Source organism: Rhincodon typus, chromosome 5, assembly GCF_021869965.1.
Source record: "Rhincodon typus isolate 14 chromosome 5, sRhiTyp1.1, whole genome shotgun sequence".
Classification (NCBI taxonomy): Eukaryota; Metazoa; Chordata; class Chondrichthyes; order Orectolobiformes; family Rhincodontidae; genus Rhincodon; species Rhincodon typus.
In genome coordinates, this window is record NC_063336.1 from 71,971,174 (window position 1) to 71,986,716 (window position 15,543).

At 43.3% G+C, this 15,543-nt stretch overlaps 1 protein-coding gene and 1 non-coding gene across 2 annotated transcripts in view; both read right to left on the reverse strand.

The window, feature by feature from the left end:
* ift172 (intraflagellar transport 172) overlaps positions 1-13,287 on the reverse strand; it is a 174,366-nt gene extending 161,079 nt beyond the window's left edge. The window contains exons 1-3 of the mRNA XM_048597064.1: positions 13,146-13,287; positions 6,681-6,824; positions 230-342 (exon numbers count right to left, since the gene is read on the reverse strand). Of these exons, the coding sequence (XP_048453021.1) occupies positions 230-342; positions 6,681-6,824; positions 13,146-13,184 (296 nt within the window). The 5' untranslated portion in view covers positions 13,185-13,287. The remainder of the gene's footprint in view (positions 1-229; positions 343-6,680; positions 6,825-13,145) is intronic.
* A 345-nt stretch (positions 13,288-13,632) lies between these two features.
* trnaa-ugc lies at positions 13,633-13,704 on the reverse strand. Its single transcript has one exon. It is a non-coding gene; the product is annotated as a tRNA-Ala (tRNA).
* Positions 13,705-15,543: the final 1,839 nt, after the last annotated feature.

Here is a 15,543-nt window from a genome sequence, read left to right on the forward strand (position 1 = left end):
CTTGGCCTGCTGTGTTCATCCAGCCCTGCACCTTGTTGTCTCGGATTCTCCAGCATCTGCAGTTCCTACTATCCCTGAACATACTGTGCCTCGTTTGGCTCTGCATGCCCAACATACATGGATTACGAAAAAGGTAAATGTAACTGGTGCAGATTTTCCAACATTTGTGAACATAATGCAAGTTTGTATGCAAGTTCATTAGAAACAAATACACAAACACAGAACTTACCATTCCTCTCCAATTTTATAAACATATATAATACTGTCTGTCTGTCCAACGGCTATTTTGGTGGAATCTGGTGAAAATGCCATGCCTCTGACCATATAACTTTTCTTGCCATACTGAAAAACATAGTTGTTTTAAATAAATAATTTGCAATGATCAATGTGTACAAAACATAAATATTTATTTTGGAGAATTACAGAGATGACTGCTGATAAGCATACTGAACAAGTGACTTCACAAGTAAAACTAAACAAACAGCTGATCAGTCATAGTTTACATTGCCTCCAACTCACACTAATGACAAGAAAAGAATCTATGTCCAGCAATAATACTTCGCATAAGTGCAGATCTGTAACTGATTGACTTGATTCCTTGCATTGTAATGCTGTTGCCAGGTCGCTTTGCATGCAGGCACCCAACTCATGCGTCCAAACAGGGTGCAGCTCAGGGCCCATTTCTTGTTTTCTTAGTTTTTATTAACTTTGAAACTATTTGGATGCTCACAGAGTCTCTGCATTGCCTTTTTAATGTGTTGCCAACTCTTTCAGAACTGAGAGGCTCACAGTACTTCTGCCACTCCTTTTAGAGCAGAAACAAAATATCTTGTGTACTCCAGCAATGATCAGTCAAGGAGGTAACATGTTGCTGTATGGCACCTTGCTACATCGATGTCATACCTGCAGCATGTGCCAGCAGCTAATGCTGTAAACAAACTGCATGTGCTTCAATAAAATAGTCACATCTCAAAGTCTAAGGCAGGCAGTCTTTAGCTAAGTCTGGCACAGTGAGTCAAGGACATCGCCCAACCTCCATTCAGGTGCTTCAGCCAACTAGATTCAGGTTTTTGGGGTGGGGGGGTGGAGGGAGGGAGAATGGGCAACTCAATATATGGATGTGAGTTGACGGAACACAAAGGGCAAAGGGATATTGCAATAGTGGGGAAGGTTGTTTGGGACAGTGCATAACTATGGTGGCATAACTAAGATAGGCTCAAAGGTAAAGTGAAGAAATAAGTAGCTAAATATTCAACAGACTAAGGTGGGAGCATGGGGAGACATTGAGAAGGAGGGTAAAACAGAAAGGAACATGAAGGTTTGGGAGGAGGGAGGTCACCAAGATTAAGAGACTGAGCCAGCGATTCATTCTATGAAATGCAATCTGCGATGCCTTCCATCCTCATCTCAATCATAAATACAGTACGAAAAATGGCTGCCACACATCTGGTGCAATCTTGACCATATTATTCAACATAACCAATTAATCCTAACAATAGCTGTGAAGTAAAAGTAATATCAAGCAAAAGAACATGGGACTGGGATATCACAGTAATTACAGAGACATGGCTCAGGGATGGACAGGACTTGCAGCTTAATGTTCCAGGGTATAGATGTACAGGAAGGATTGAAAGGGAGCTGAGGGAGGGGGATGGGGTGGGAGAGTAACATTTTTGATTAGGGATAACATTACAGCTGTATTTAGGGAGGATATTCCTGGGAATACGTCCAGGGAAGTTATTTGTTGGAACTGAGAAATAAGAAAGGGATGATCACCTTATTGAGATTGTACTTTAGACACCCTCAATTGTCAGTGGAAAATTCAGAACAAATTTATAAGCACATCTCAGTTACCTGTAAGAATAATAGGGTAGTTATGGTAGGGAATTTTAACTTTCCAAACATAGACTGGGACTGCCATCGTGTTAAGGACTTGGATGGAGGGGAATTTGTTAAGTGCGTACAAGAAAGTTTTCTGATTCATTATGTGGATGTACCTACTACAGAAGGTGCAAAACTTAACCTACTCTTGGGAAATAAGGCAAGGCACGTGACTGAGGTGTCAGTGGGGGAACACTTTGGGGCCAGTGACCACAATTCCATTAATTTTAAAATAATGATGAAAAAGGATAGACCGGATCTAAAAGTTAAAGTTCTAAATTGCAGGAAGGCCAATTTTGACGATATTAGGCAAGAACTTTCAAAAGTTAATTGGGAGCTGACGTTTGCAGGTAAAGGGACAGCTGGTAAACAGGAAGCCTTCACCAGATAACAAGAGACCAGAGATAGTATGTTCCCATTAGGATGAAAGGCAAGGCTGGTAGGTGTAGGGAATGCTGGATGACTATAGAAATTGAGGTTTTGGTCAAGAATACAAAGGAAGCATATGTCAGGTATAGACCGCAGAAATCAAGCGATTCCCTAGAACAGCATAAAAGCAGTGGGAGTATACTTGAAAATCAGGAGGGCAAACGAAACGTCAGCTTTCCTGCTCCTCTGATGCTGCTTGGCCTGCTGTGTTCATCCAGCTCTACACCTTATCATCTTAGGGCAAAAGGGGACATGTGATAGCTTTGGCAAAAAAGGTTAAGGAGAATCCAAAGAGATTCTTGTGCATGGGAAATCGTATCTCACTAACTTGATTGAGTTTTTTGAAGAAGTAGCAAAGAGGATTGATGAGGGCAGAGCCATGGATATGATCTTCAGTAAGGAATTCGACAAGGTTCCTCATGGTAGACTGGTTTGCAAGGTTAGATCACATAGAACACCAGGAGAACTAGCTATTTGGCTATGGAACTGGCTCAAAGGTAGAAGACAGAGGGTGGTCGTGGAGGGTTGCTTTTCAGACTGGAGGTCTGTGACCAGCAGTGTGCCAAAAGGATCGGTGCTGGGTCCACTGCTTTTCTTCATTTACATAAATGATTTGGATGTGAACATAGGAGGTACAGTTAGTAAGTTTGCAGATAACACCAAAAGTGGAGGTGTAGTGGACAGCAAAGAAGCTTACCTCAGAGTAAAACAGGATCTTGATCAAGTGGGCCAATGGACTGAGGAGTGGCAGATAGAGTTTAATTTGGATAATTGTGAGGTGCTGCATTTTGGAAAGGCAAATCAGGGCAGGGTTTGTACACTTAATGGTAAGGTCCTGGGGAGTATTGCTGAACAAAGAAACCTTGGACTGCAGGTTCATAATTCCTTGACAGTGGAGTCACAGATAGACAGGGCAGTGAGGAAGGCAATTGGTATGCTTGCCTTTCTGAGTATAGGAATTGGGAGGTCATGTTGTGGCTACACAGGACATTGGTTAGGCCACTGTTGGAATACTGCGTGCAATTCTGGTCTCCCTACCATAGGAAGGATGCTGTGAAACTTGAAAGGGTTCAGAAAAGATTGACAAGGATGTTGCCAGGGTTGGCAGGTTTGATCAATAGGGAGAGGCTGAATAAACTGGGGCTATTTTCCCTGGAGTGTCGGAGGCTGAGGGATGACCCTGTAGAGGTTTGTAAGATCATGAGGGGCACGGATAGGGTAAATAGACAAGGCCTTTTCCCCGTGATGGGGGGGTCCAAAAGTAAAGGGCATAGGTTTGAGGCGAAAGGGGAAAGATTTAAAAGGGACCTATGGGGCAACTTTTTCACAGAGAGGGTGGTGTGTGTATGGGATGAGCTGGCAGAGGAAATGGTGGAGGCTGCTACAATTACAACATTTAAAAGGCATCTGGAGGGGTATATGAATAGGAAGGGTTTAGAGGGATATGGGCCAAATGCTGGCAAATGGGATTGATTTATTTAGGATATCTGGTCAGCAGAGCGAGTTGAACGAAAGGGTCTGTTTCCATACTGTATATCTCTATGACTCTACATTGTAAATTCACTATCACCTTTCAAAAGTTTAATAGTTTGCACAAAGTCCAGGAGCTCCTCACCTCACATCACGAACTCTAAAATGCCCATACTATTATCCAATACACAACACTGCCTTTCTTGGGTAATGTAGGAGTTGGACATGGGGTGAAAGTTCCCATCATTGCTACCAAACATATGTGCACCAAATGGCTTTTTACAGCACATGTCTGAAATCAGGTCTGATATGCAAAGTCCGTGTACAGCCATCCCATTTACCTCCTTGTCAGAAGCCTCCATGTTCCAATGTTTTGAGGGTGCTGTTTAAATATTGTGTGTGTGCTGTGACTGCTGAATGAATAGTGTTGTTGAGCTGCTTTGTTTCTGATATTACACAAACAGGTTCATTGGAACCATCACGAATGGATCCAGGTATAAAAGCTCATGTCGTCTCTGTGGCCACCACACTTCAGCATCCATTGAAACGAATGAGGAACACATAGCTGAAGGCTCAGGGCCAGCATCAACCTCCACTGAATGTGGTGCAGTCTCCTGATATGGAGTTTGCAACCAAAGGTGCACTTATGTTGTGGCAAAAATACAGGAGACCCACAGTCACTGGTCCTCCAAAGAATACTGATGAGAGATGTGCAGTGGCATTACACTTTTATGAAGTGGCAGACAGAACACCATGTTATGATGCAGGTATTAATAGCAGAGATGATGGGGGCCTTCTCCTGCCTAGGGCTGAAAACTTTTTTAAATGCATTCATGAGACACGGGCATCATTGGCTGGCCAGCATGTATTGCCTGCCCCTAGTTGATCTTGAGGGGGTGGTGGTGAGCTGCTTTCTTGAATCACTGCAGTCCACTCACTTTAGGTCGAGTTACCTTGTTTCTAGTACTCCTCTGAATGCCAGCAACCTGGGGCATTTCATCCTCTGCCAGTTGCAGAGATGTGCCAATGATGTGCTCACCAGAAAATGCATCTGACTGGATTCTAGCTAAAGATAGTTGTAATTATCTCAGCTAGTGCAGGGTGCAGGAGATAGCCTTGCTGTTGCTTCCTCTGAGGGATCTGTGCCTTCTCCGTCAGAAGTGGAAGAAGTGCTGACTGGAGCACCGGCTCTCTTCAGAGAGGAAGACGCTGCTTATGCCTGAAGAAGACAAGAGAGAGAATGAGTTGAAAAATAAGGGTAGAAGATTGGGAAGGTTCTGAATGGGAAGAATGTTAAGCACGCCACCACCCGTCTTAGCTCTCTCTGCACTAATACAGGCTGTTTTCTTCTGGAATAAAGGGAGGAATTGAGTGAGACGAAATTGGTTCACACAGCTGTTAATGCTAGTGCAGCTGAGGAAAGGTGGTGAGATCTCCCATGAGTGAGTAGGAAACATAGAGGGCATGTAGGGATCATTGTGTGAGAGTGGAGTGGATGAGAGCAATTGAAGGATGATGGTGCATGAAATCATGAGAATTGCAGTCCATCAGCCTTCATCCTGGAATCCCTACAGAATGGAAGCAGGCTATTCAGCCCATCAAGTCCACATCAACCCTCTGAAGAGCTTCCCACCCAGACCCACCCCACTACCTGATCTCTGTAAATCTTGCATTTTCCATAGCTAATCCACCTAACCTGTACATGCATGGACACGATGGACAATTCAGTATGGCCAATCCACCTAACCTGCACACTTTGGATGCCTTTTTCGGTGTAGTGGCAGAGCTTGAGTAAGTGTGAAGTAAAGGAGAGATGATGGTTGCACTTACCATTGCAGAATGCAGGTCATTTACCTCCTTCCTGATCTGCTGACATTTATTCAGCTGTAGACTCTGCACTGGCTTCAGAAGCAACTTTGGACTGTGGTGGCAGGGTCTGATGCTGTGTCTCCTCTAGCAATCCTGACGAAAGTGAATGGCTCTCCTTTCCATCACTGCACCCACCAGGGCCTTCAATTCCCTGTCAGCAAAGCTGACAAATCTCTTTCTCAGAGATAGTAGGATACACTGAGGTATTTCTTTCTCTTTCTCATCCATGTCTTTTAGAATTGTGCAGCATTGCACTGTGAATAGCAGTTCCTGGCGTGCAGCATTTGAAATGGTGCACTGTTGGGATTTTAATATGGTGTCAGTGGCATAAAGGTTTTCAGCTACTGTTAAAGGCGAATGGAGGCATGGTCCACACATTATAAATTGAACAGCAGAGCTGTGTGAGAAAACTCACTGGACTTTATGGAAACTCACTATGAAACTCCCCAAAAACTGACACCTGAACTATTTTTGGTAAAATACATCCCTCTGTGTAAAGAACTGTGATTTTTTTTTTCTTTAGCCTATATAAAAGAAGTTTCCTTGTGCTATTCTTTTGAATACAACTAGGTTGTTGTATACTTTGGTCCATTTTCAGCTATCATAATTCAGCTCAGATCATATACAAAATTCATGACAGGTTAGTTTTAATGATTAATTATAACAAACAAAATTACTCTCCTCAACTACAAAAACAGAAGTTGCTGGAAGCTCAGCAGGTCTGGCAGCATCTGTGAAGAAAAAATCAGAGTTAACGTTTCAGCTCTGGCGACCCTTCCTCAGAACCCTCTGAGGAAGGGTCACCAGACCTGAAACGTTAACTCTGATTTTTTTCTTGACAGATGCTGCCAGACCAGCTGAACTTCCAACAACTCCTCTTTTTGCTCCTGATTTACAGCATCCGCAGTTCTTTCGGTTTTTAAAATTACTCTCCTGCTGTATAGTTGGATAATGGCACATCTTTAGAACATGTTAATTAATATATTTGCCACAGCGTTACTTATAATTATTTTGGAAAATAGTTTTTTAACCTTGGCATCAGCAGGTTTAGTAGAGAATTTATCCCTTCTTTCTCCATTTTCATCATACAGAAGAACAACTCTGTCCACAGTGCAGACTGCAAACTTGCTGTTATTGGGTGCCCACGACATACATGTAACTTTAGCAGCACCATCCTGGGAAGAGGAAAGAAAACTGAAGTTCACAAATTAAGACTGCATTTTAAAAAAGTAATAATTCTATTTGACTTTGCTCTTCCATAATTCATATTCGTTGAGGGTAGAATGCTCACGTTAACAACCCTCTCTGGCAACCCACCGCATCTGATCATCTTCATATTTATTTTGATGTTCGTTCTGAACTAGCCCTTTTTAACTATTAACCTGTTTTCAAACTTAAATTTCCAGACCAATCACTGACTTTCTTTCTCTTTAAACAAGGTTTTGACTTTTACAAGTGCAATACCCGAGCATTATCTGGAAAGTAGCAAAATCACATGCACTGTATGTGGCAGTATTCAAAGAAGAGTGTCTACACAGCAGTGGAAGAATGGTCCTAGGACCAAGATGAGGAAGGGTGGAGTCCTGTAACAAGAATTTTGAGATCCAAGAAAATTGACTGAAGTGATTGTTGGCTGTGGGAATAATAAAATGGCATATTAAGTTCTGGTTGACAGCCAAGGGTTGTAACAGTATTAGACTTTAATTTAGGCGGTATGATTAAAAAAATTTGATAATACACAAATGACCTGTCTCATGGTTTACGAGGAAGAGAGTGGCAGACTACTGGAAGTTACGGATTGGTCAGGTGTGCAGAAAATTGGCAAATAGAATTGAATCCAAAGTAATGCACTTGGGAAGAGCAAACAAGGCAAGGCATGGTAGGAAGACGTTAACTGTAATTCTTGGAAATTTGCATCACATGTACAGTGAGGGCGGCACGGTGGCTCAGTGGCTAGCACTGCTGCCTCACAGCGCTAGGGACTCGGGTTCGATTCCAACCTTGGGTGACTGTCTGTGTGGAATTTGCATGTTCTCCCCGTGTCTGTGTGGGTTTCCTCTGGGTGCTCCAGTTTCCTCCCACAGTCCAAAGATGTGCAGGCTAGGTGAATCGGCCATGCTAAATTGCCCATAGTGTTCAGGGACGTGTAGATTAGGTGGGTTTATAAGGGAATGGGTCTGAATGGGATGCTCTGGGGGTTGGTGTGGACTTGTTGGGCCAAAGAGCCTGTTTCCACTCTGCAGGGATTCTTCTATGTAGAGTGGGTAGTTAAGAAGGCATTTTAGCACAGTTGCCCTCATTGCTCAAACCTTTTGAGTATAGGAGTTGGGACATCATGTTGAGGTTGTACAGGATGTTGGTGAGACCTCTTCTGGAGTACAGTGTACCATTCTGGTTGCCCTGTTACAGGAAGGATATTATTAAACTGGAGGGTTCCAAAAAGATTTACTAGGGTGTTACCGGGAATGGAGGATTTGAGGTATAAAAATAGACTGGAAAGACTGGGATTTTTTTCACTGGAGCATTGGAAGTTGAGGGGTGACATTATTGGGTTTATAAAATCATGAGGGAATTAGATAAGGTGAATGACAAGGGTCTTTTCCCGACGGGTGGTGGCAGTTGAAAACTACAGGGCATATGTTTAAGGTAAGAGGAGAAAGATTTGAGGAGGACAATGAGGGGAAACACTTTTTTTCACAGTGGCTTGTGTGAAGAATGAACTACCAGAAAAAATGGAGGATGCAGGTACAGTTACAACATTTAAAAGATATTTGGGTAGATTCATGAATAGGAAAGGTTTGGAGGGATATGGGCCAAGCACAGGCAGGTGGCACTAGTTTAGATTTGGAAAATGGTCAGCATGGGCTGGTTGGAACGAAGGGTCTGTCTCCATGCTGTACAACTCTATGACTTTATGTCGAGAAGCAGAAGATTCTTGGTATGTCTACAGATCTCCGGTAGGTATACAAGGTCATCAGCAAGGCATACAAAATACTTTCCTTTATTGGCCAAGACCCAAGAACAGGGAATGCATGCCAGAACTTCACTGGTTAGACTGCAGCTGAAGTACTGTCTCCAGTTCTGATTACAGGAAGAATGTGAGGGAATGTACAGTGGAGATTAACAAGGATGTCTGGGATAAAAACAGAAATTGCTGAAAAAACTCAGCAGGTCTGGCAGCATCTGTGCACAAAAAGCAGAGTTAATGTTTCGGATCTGGTGAACCTTCTTCAGAACTGAATGTAGCCAGGAAAAGATTGCTACCTATGCTGAAGATGGGGTGAGGGGAGGAGTAAATGATAGACAGAGATGAAGGCCAGAGGTAAAAAAACAACAGTTGAACAGACAAGGGAATGGATACAGGTCAGCCTGGGGGAATCAATAGCTGCTAATTGGGATAACAGTAGCTGACAATGGTTGAGGAAGAAGGTGGACATTTTAGAGGCCCTCTTATGGAAGCTGGCATCATCAGAACAGATGCAATAGAGATGCTTTCACCCACCTCCTACACTTTCCCTACACCTGGACCTCTCCCTCTAGCCCTTTACCTGTACTCAAGCTCTTCATCATCAACTGCCAATGTGACATTGGTCACCTTAATTTCTCTGCACCCCCTTATCTATTCCAATCTATCTCCCTTTGAACTGACTGCATTCCATGCTCTTAGACCTAACCCTGACTTTGTAAACAAGCCTGCCGAAAGGGTGGACCTGTTGTTGTCTGGCATAGTGATTTCTACATTGCAGAGGCAAAGTATCAGCTCATGGACACTTCCTCCTATCGCCACTGGACCGTGACCCCACACTGAATTCTAGTCTATTGTGTCCACGATGGTCACTAATCTCAATTCAGCCTGCCCACTGCTTCTGAGTTCACAGTCTCCCAACCTCGTAAAACCTACTTCTACCTCCTTTCCAAAATCCACCAACAGGACTGCCGAGGCACAATCACTGTTTCTGCCTGTTCCTGCCCCTCAGAACTCATCTCTTCCTACCTCAACTCGATTTTTTCTGCCCTTGATCACTTACGTCTGAAATTTTACATCAGTTTCAGAATTTCAAGTTTGCAGACTCCAGACACCTCCTCTTCATCAAGGATGAGCAATACAGAGCTCAGGGCTCTTCATTTCCTTCTAGAAGAAGGCTTGAACCATTACCGTCTACCACCATCTTTCCTCCACCTGGCTGAGCTTGTCTTCACTCCTCTTTTAACTCATCTCACTTTCTTCAGGTCAAAGGTGTGCCATGGCTACCTGCATGGGCCTCAGTTACACCTGTCTCTTTGTGCGATACGTGGAACATTTCAGTCCTACTCTGACCTCCACCTACAACTCCCTCCAGTACATCGATGATATCATTGGTGCTGCTTCCAGCTCTCATCTATAATTAGAAACGATTATCTATTTCGCTTCCAATTTCCACCCTGCTCTCACCTTCACCTGGCCCATCTCTTCCTCAACATTTTGTTTCCATTTTTGTTTAATTACTTCATTCATAGCATGAGGCCATCACTGGCGAGGCTGGCATTTATTGCCCATCCATAATTGAGGTTCAGAGTCAACATTGCTGTGGTTGTCGCAAGTAGGCCAGACAAATATTGATAGCAGTTTGCTTCCCTAAAAGACATTAATGAACCAGATGAATTTTGCGGACAATCGACAATGGATTCTTGGTCATCATTAAACTCTTAATTCCAGATTTTTATTGAATTCAAAATGGCAGGATTTGAACTCAGGTCCCTAGAACATTAGCCACAAGTTTCTAGTTTAACAGTCCAGCAATAATATCATAAGACCTTCACCTCCACTTACATTTCTGAGATAGGCAGGCCACCATACAAATGCACTGACTCCCACAGTTACTAGGACTACACATCCTCACACCTAACTTCCTGTGAAGATTCTTCTCCATTCTCTCTGTTTCTCCGTTTCCGTTGCGTCTGTTCCAATGATATCAACTTCTACAAGGGGGCCTCCAAAACATCCACCTTCTTTCTCAACCAAGGATTCCCCACCACTTGGTTGATAGGGCCCTCAGTCGTGTTCAACCCATCTCCCACACTTGGGCCCTCACACCTTCTCTTCCTCCCACAACAGTAACAGGCTCCACCTCCTCCTCCTCATTTACTACTCCACCAGCATCAACATCTAAAGGACCATTAGTTGCCGTATCTGCCACCTCTAGCAGGATGCCACTGCCAGACACATAATCCCCTCCACTCCCTTGTCAGCCTTCCACAGGGACCATTCCCTCCGGGACATCCTGGTCCACTCCTTCATTCCAAACGCCTTCCCATATCGCCATGGCACCTTCCCATGCAATCACAGAAGGTAAAACATGTGCCCATTTATTTCCTCCTCCGTCATTATCCAACATCCCAGACACATTGTCGAGGTGAAGCAGTGATTTACCTGCACTTCACTCAATGTAGTCTATAGTATTGAAAACAAAAACTGCTGGAAATCACAGTGGGTCAGGCAGCATCTATGGAGAGACAGCAAGCAAACGTTTCAAGTCTAAATGACTGTTCATCAGAGCACCACAGTATCTGCTGCTCACAATGTGGTCTCCTCTACAGTGGAGTGACAAAGCACAGACTGGACAACCGTTTTACAGAACACCTATGTTCTGACTGCAAAAATGACTCTGTTCTTCCTGTTGTCTGTCACTTGAACACACCACCATATTTCTTGGCTAACATCTTTGTCTCAGGCTTGCTGCAGTACTCAAAGGAAGCTCAGCGCAAGCTAGAAGAGCAGCATCTCATTTTTCGCTTTGTGACTCTGCAATCTTTGTGATTCAATACTGAGTTCAATAATTTTAGGGCCAGAGAACCTTCTCCCAATTCCTTACCTGAACTCCCACACACCATGACTTGTCATCATAAGGGCTGCAATCACAACCATCCCATTGTCAGCTACTAATGGTCACAATTAACAGATACTGATTCCCCCAAACTGACCTCAATCCATTCTATTGTCTGACCAACTGTTGTTTTCTCAGTCTCTCTCTCTTTCTCTGGGCTTCATCTCCACCTATTGTTTATTCTTTCCCCCATCTCATCTTCAGCATATATACCAATCTTTCCCTAGCTACAATCAGTACTAAAGAAGGGTCACTGGACCTGAAACATTAATTCTGCTTTCTTTCCACAGATGCTACCAGACCTGTGAGTTTTTGATTTTGATTTCCAGCAACAGCAGTTCTTTGTTAAACAAGGATGCAAAATTGTCAGGAACGTAAAATTCTAGCTATGAGTAAAGATTTAATGGGATGGGGTTGTTTTCTTTGGAACACAAGCTGTTGAGAAGTAGACAGAGTGAATAGGAAATACTTATTTCCCTTAGCACTGAGGTCTATAACTAGCTTGGGGAGGAATCATTGATTTAATTGCTGTAACTGTTGACAAGTATCTTTTTCAGCTAAAAGGCAATTGGGGTTCTGGAACTGACTGACTGAAAGTATAAAGGCAGAAATCCCCAGTGCGTTTAAAAGGCGCTTGAATATGCACTTGAAGTGACTTGATTTCCCCCAGGCTACAGAATAAAAGTTGCAAAATAGGAATAGGTTAAATTACTGTTTTTCAACTGACACAGAAACATTGAGCCATATCACCTTTGGTGCAATAAATCTGTCAGGTTTAGTCAATGTTTTTATGTTTCTTGACGTGATGGTAAATATAAGTGTAAATGTGAATCTGAACATGAATTACAACTCGGCTCCCGCCAGACCGAAACTTCATCCATTTAACACAAGAGAAACTGAAGGAATGAAATAGAAATAAATATACACAAACGCAAAATAAAAACAAGACGTTGGAAATACACAACAGGAGGCAATGGGGAAAGGAAAAGATTCAAGTTTTCAGATCCACGATCTTTCATCAGAACTTGTTTCATCAGATTTCCTGCATCCACAGAATGTTAATACAAATGTGAAATCGATTTTAAAGAGGATTAGTCTCCGGGAATTGCACGTCCACCCAGAGTCAATGAGCGGCAACTCTGAAAGTCTATACGTTCCACATTATAACAGTGAATGCCTTCCAAATTAGCTATAAGGTAAGGCGGTCTGGAAAATCCTGCAAAGTGCTACACATATGCAGGGCCTCTTAGTTTCTGAAGGACTGACGTCGAGACCGTAGCGATCCTCGACCTTACCGTTTCATAAAACCGATCTGAAACAAAAACAGAAATTGCTCGGGAAACTCAACAGGTCTGGCAGTATCTGTGGAGGGAGAGGAATCACATTTCACGTTTCGAGTTCTGAAGAAGGGTCATGGAGTGGAAACATTAACTGCGTTTTTCTCTACACGGATACTGCCAGACTTGCTGAATTTCTCCAGCAATTTGTCTTTTTCTTGTCGGTTAAAAATCAGGACCACAAAACAAATGGCATTTCCCACACCGGACGACCCAGGAAAGAGGAGGAGAGGCCTTAAAACAATGGACAATGCAAGCTATCACAACGTGTACACTGTGTGTGTGTACGCTGTACCTGAGGATTCAGAAGGGTTTTCAGATGTTTCAGCTGCATTAGCTTCCCCCAGACCTAATCTCGACTCCGTTCGCTTTATTTCTTCCCACAAACTCCGAACCAGCCGCCGTTTCCCTGGTTACGGTCACGCACGTCACTGTATTTGGGTACACAGCCTCTGGATGACGTGTTACCCACGAGGCCGAGCGCGGTGATAAAAATGAATAGAGCGGCAGTTACTTTGACAGCGAGGATGGATTTAAAGCGTTAAAAGAACATTGGCACAAATCCAAAATCTTAAACGGCTCCTCCAACCAGTGCAGGTTCTCATTTGGAATACGACGTATACGGGACTTGCTGAGTGTTTCCTTGTTCCCACAAAGCTAAAGAATGTAAATTATAGAAACGGAGTTTGAACCGGAACAAAAATGCCTGGTTCATCCGGAGAAAATTTCCAGCCCCTTTGTTAACTCCTAATGAAAGCACAAAGGCCGAATGGAAAAAGAAGTGGAGATGCCGGGGATTGAACCCGGGGCCTCATACATGCAAAGCATGCGCTCTACCACTGAGCTACATCCCCGTACATGTTGTAGTATGGTGATAAATCGGTAGTTCAGGTGGAATGAATCGGTTTTTTTTCCCCTCCTAAATTTTTGTTGGCTCATTCATTTTGTACCTTTGATGTTACTTGTAGTCTTATTTAATTGTAACAGCCAAAAAATTGGCTACATAATCTGTCGTCTCTAATGGCCTCTTTGCAAGAACAATTTGTCTAATAACACCACTTTTTCCAATGCCTCCACAATCTTCCTCCTGCCACTCAAGTCATTGATTAGAGTCACAGAGGTTTACAGCATGGAAACAGGCCCTTTGGCCAACTTGTCCATTGCGCCCAGTTTTCATAAATACTCTAGTCCCATTTGCCTGTGTGTGGTCCCTATCTCTCCATACCTATCCCAGCTATGTACCCATCAAAATGTTTCTTAAATAACAAAATTGTATTCACCTCCACCACTACCTCTGGCAGCCCGTCCCAGACACTCACCACCCTCTGCGTGAAAAAAATTGCCCCTCTGGATGCTTTTGTATCTCTCCCCTCTCAACTTAAACCTATGCCCTCAAGTTTTGGACTTCCATACCATGGGGAAAAGCTGTTAGCTATATACCTTATCTACGCCTCTCATGATTTTACAGACCTCTATAAGGTCACCCCTCAACCTCCTATGCTCCAGGGAAAAAAGTCATAGCCTATTCAGCCTCTCCAAATAACTCAAACCTTCCAGTCCAGGTAGTATCCCAGTAAATCTCTTCTGCACTGTTTCTAGTTTAATAATATCCTTTCTATAGTAGGTAACCAGAACTGTGGCCTTACCAATGTCTTGTACAGCTGCAACGAGACATCCCAACTCCTATAGTCAATGCTCTGACTAATGAAAGCAAGCATGCCAAACACCTTCTTCATTACTGTGTACTTGTGACTCCACTTTCAAGGAGCTATGAACCTGTACCCGAGATGTCATTGTTCTGTAACACACCCCAGGGCACTACCATTGACTGTTTAAGTCCTGCCCTGGTTTGACCTACCAAAATGCAACACCTTGTATTTATCTAAATTAAAATCCATCTGCCAATCCTCAGCCCACCTGCCCAGTCGATCAAGATCTTGTTGTATTCCCAGATAACCTTCTTCACCGTCCACTATACCACTAATCTTGGTGTCATCCACAAACTTACTAACCATACCTCCTGATTCTAATCCAAATCATTTATATAAATGACAATAACAGTGGACCCAGCATCGATCCCTATGGCACACTGCTGATCACAGGCCTCCAGTTTGAAAAACAACCCTCTACCACTACTGCTGTCTTCAACCTTCAAGCCAATTTTGTATCCAGGTGGTCAGCTCTCCATGGATCCTGTGAGATTTAACCTTACTCAACAAGCCACCATGCAGTACATTATCAAAGGCCCAACTACAGTCTATGTAGACAATGTCTACCACACTGCCCTCATCTACTTTCCTAGTCACCCCTTCAAAAATCTCAATCAAATTCATGTGACATGATTTCCCATGCACAAAGCCATGGTGACTATCACAAAAGACTTCTTGCCTTTCCAATGGCTGTAGGTCCTGTCTCTCAGAATCCCTTCTGGCAACTTACCCACCACAGACGTTAGGCTCACTGGCAGCTCCCAGGCATTTACCTGCAGCCTTTCTTAAATAATGGCACAACATTAGCCAACTTTCAATCTTCAGACACTTCACCCGTGGCTGTTGATATCTCCGTGAGGCTCCCTGTAATTTCCTCCTTTACGTCTCACAAAGTCCTGCAATACGTTTCATGAGGTCCCAAGGATTTATCTACTTAATGCGTTTTAAGACTTCCAGCACCTCTTCTTCTGTAATATGGACTCT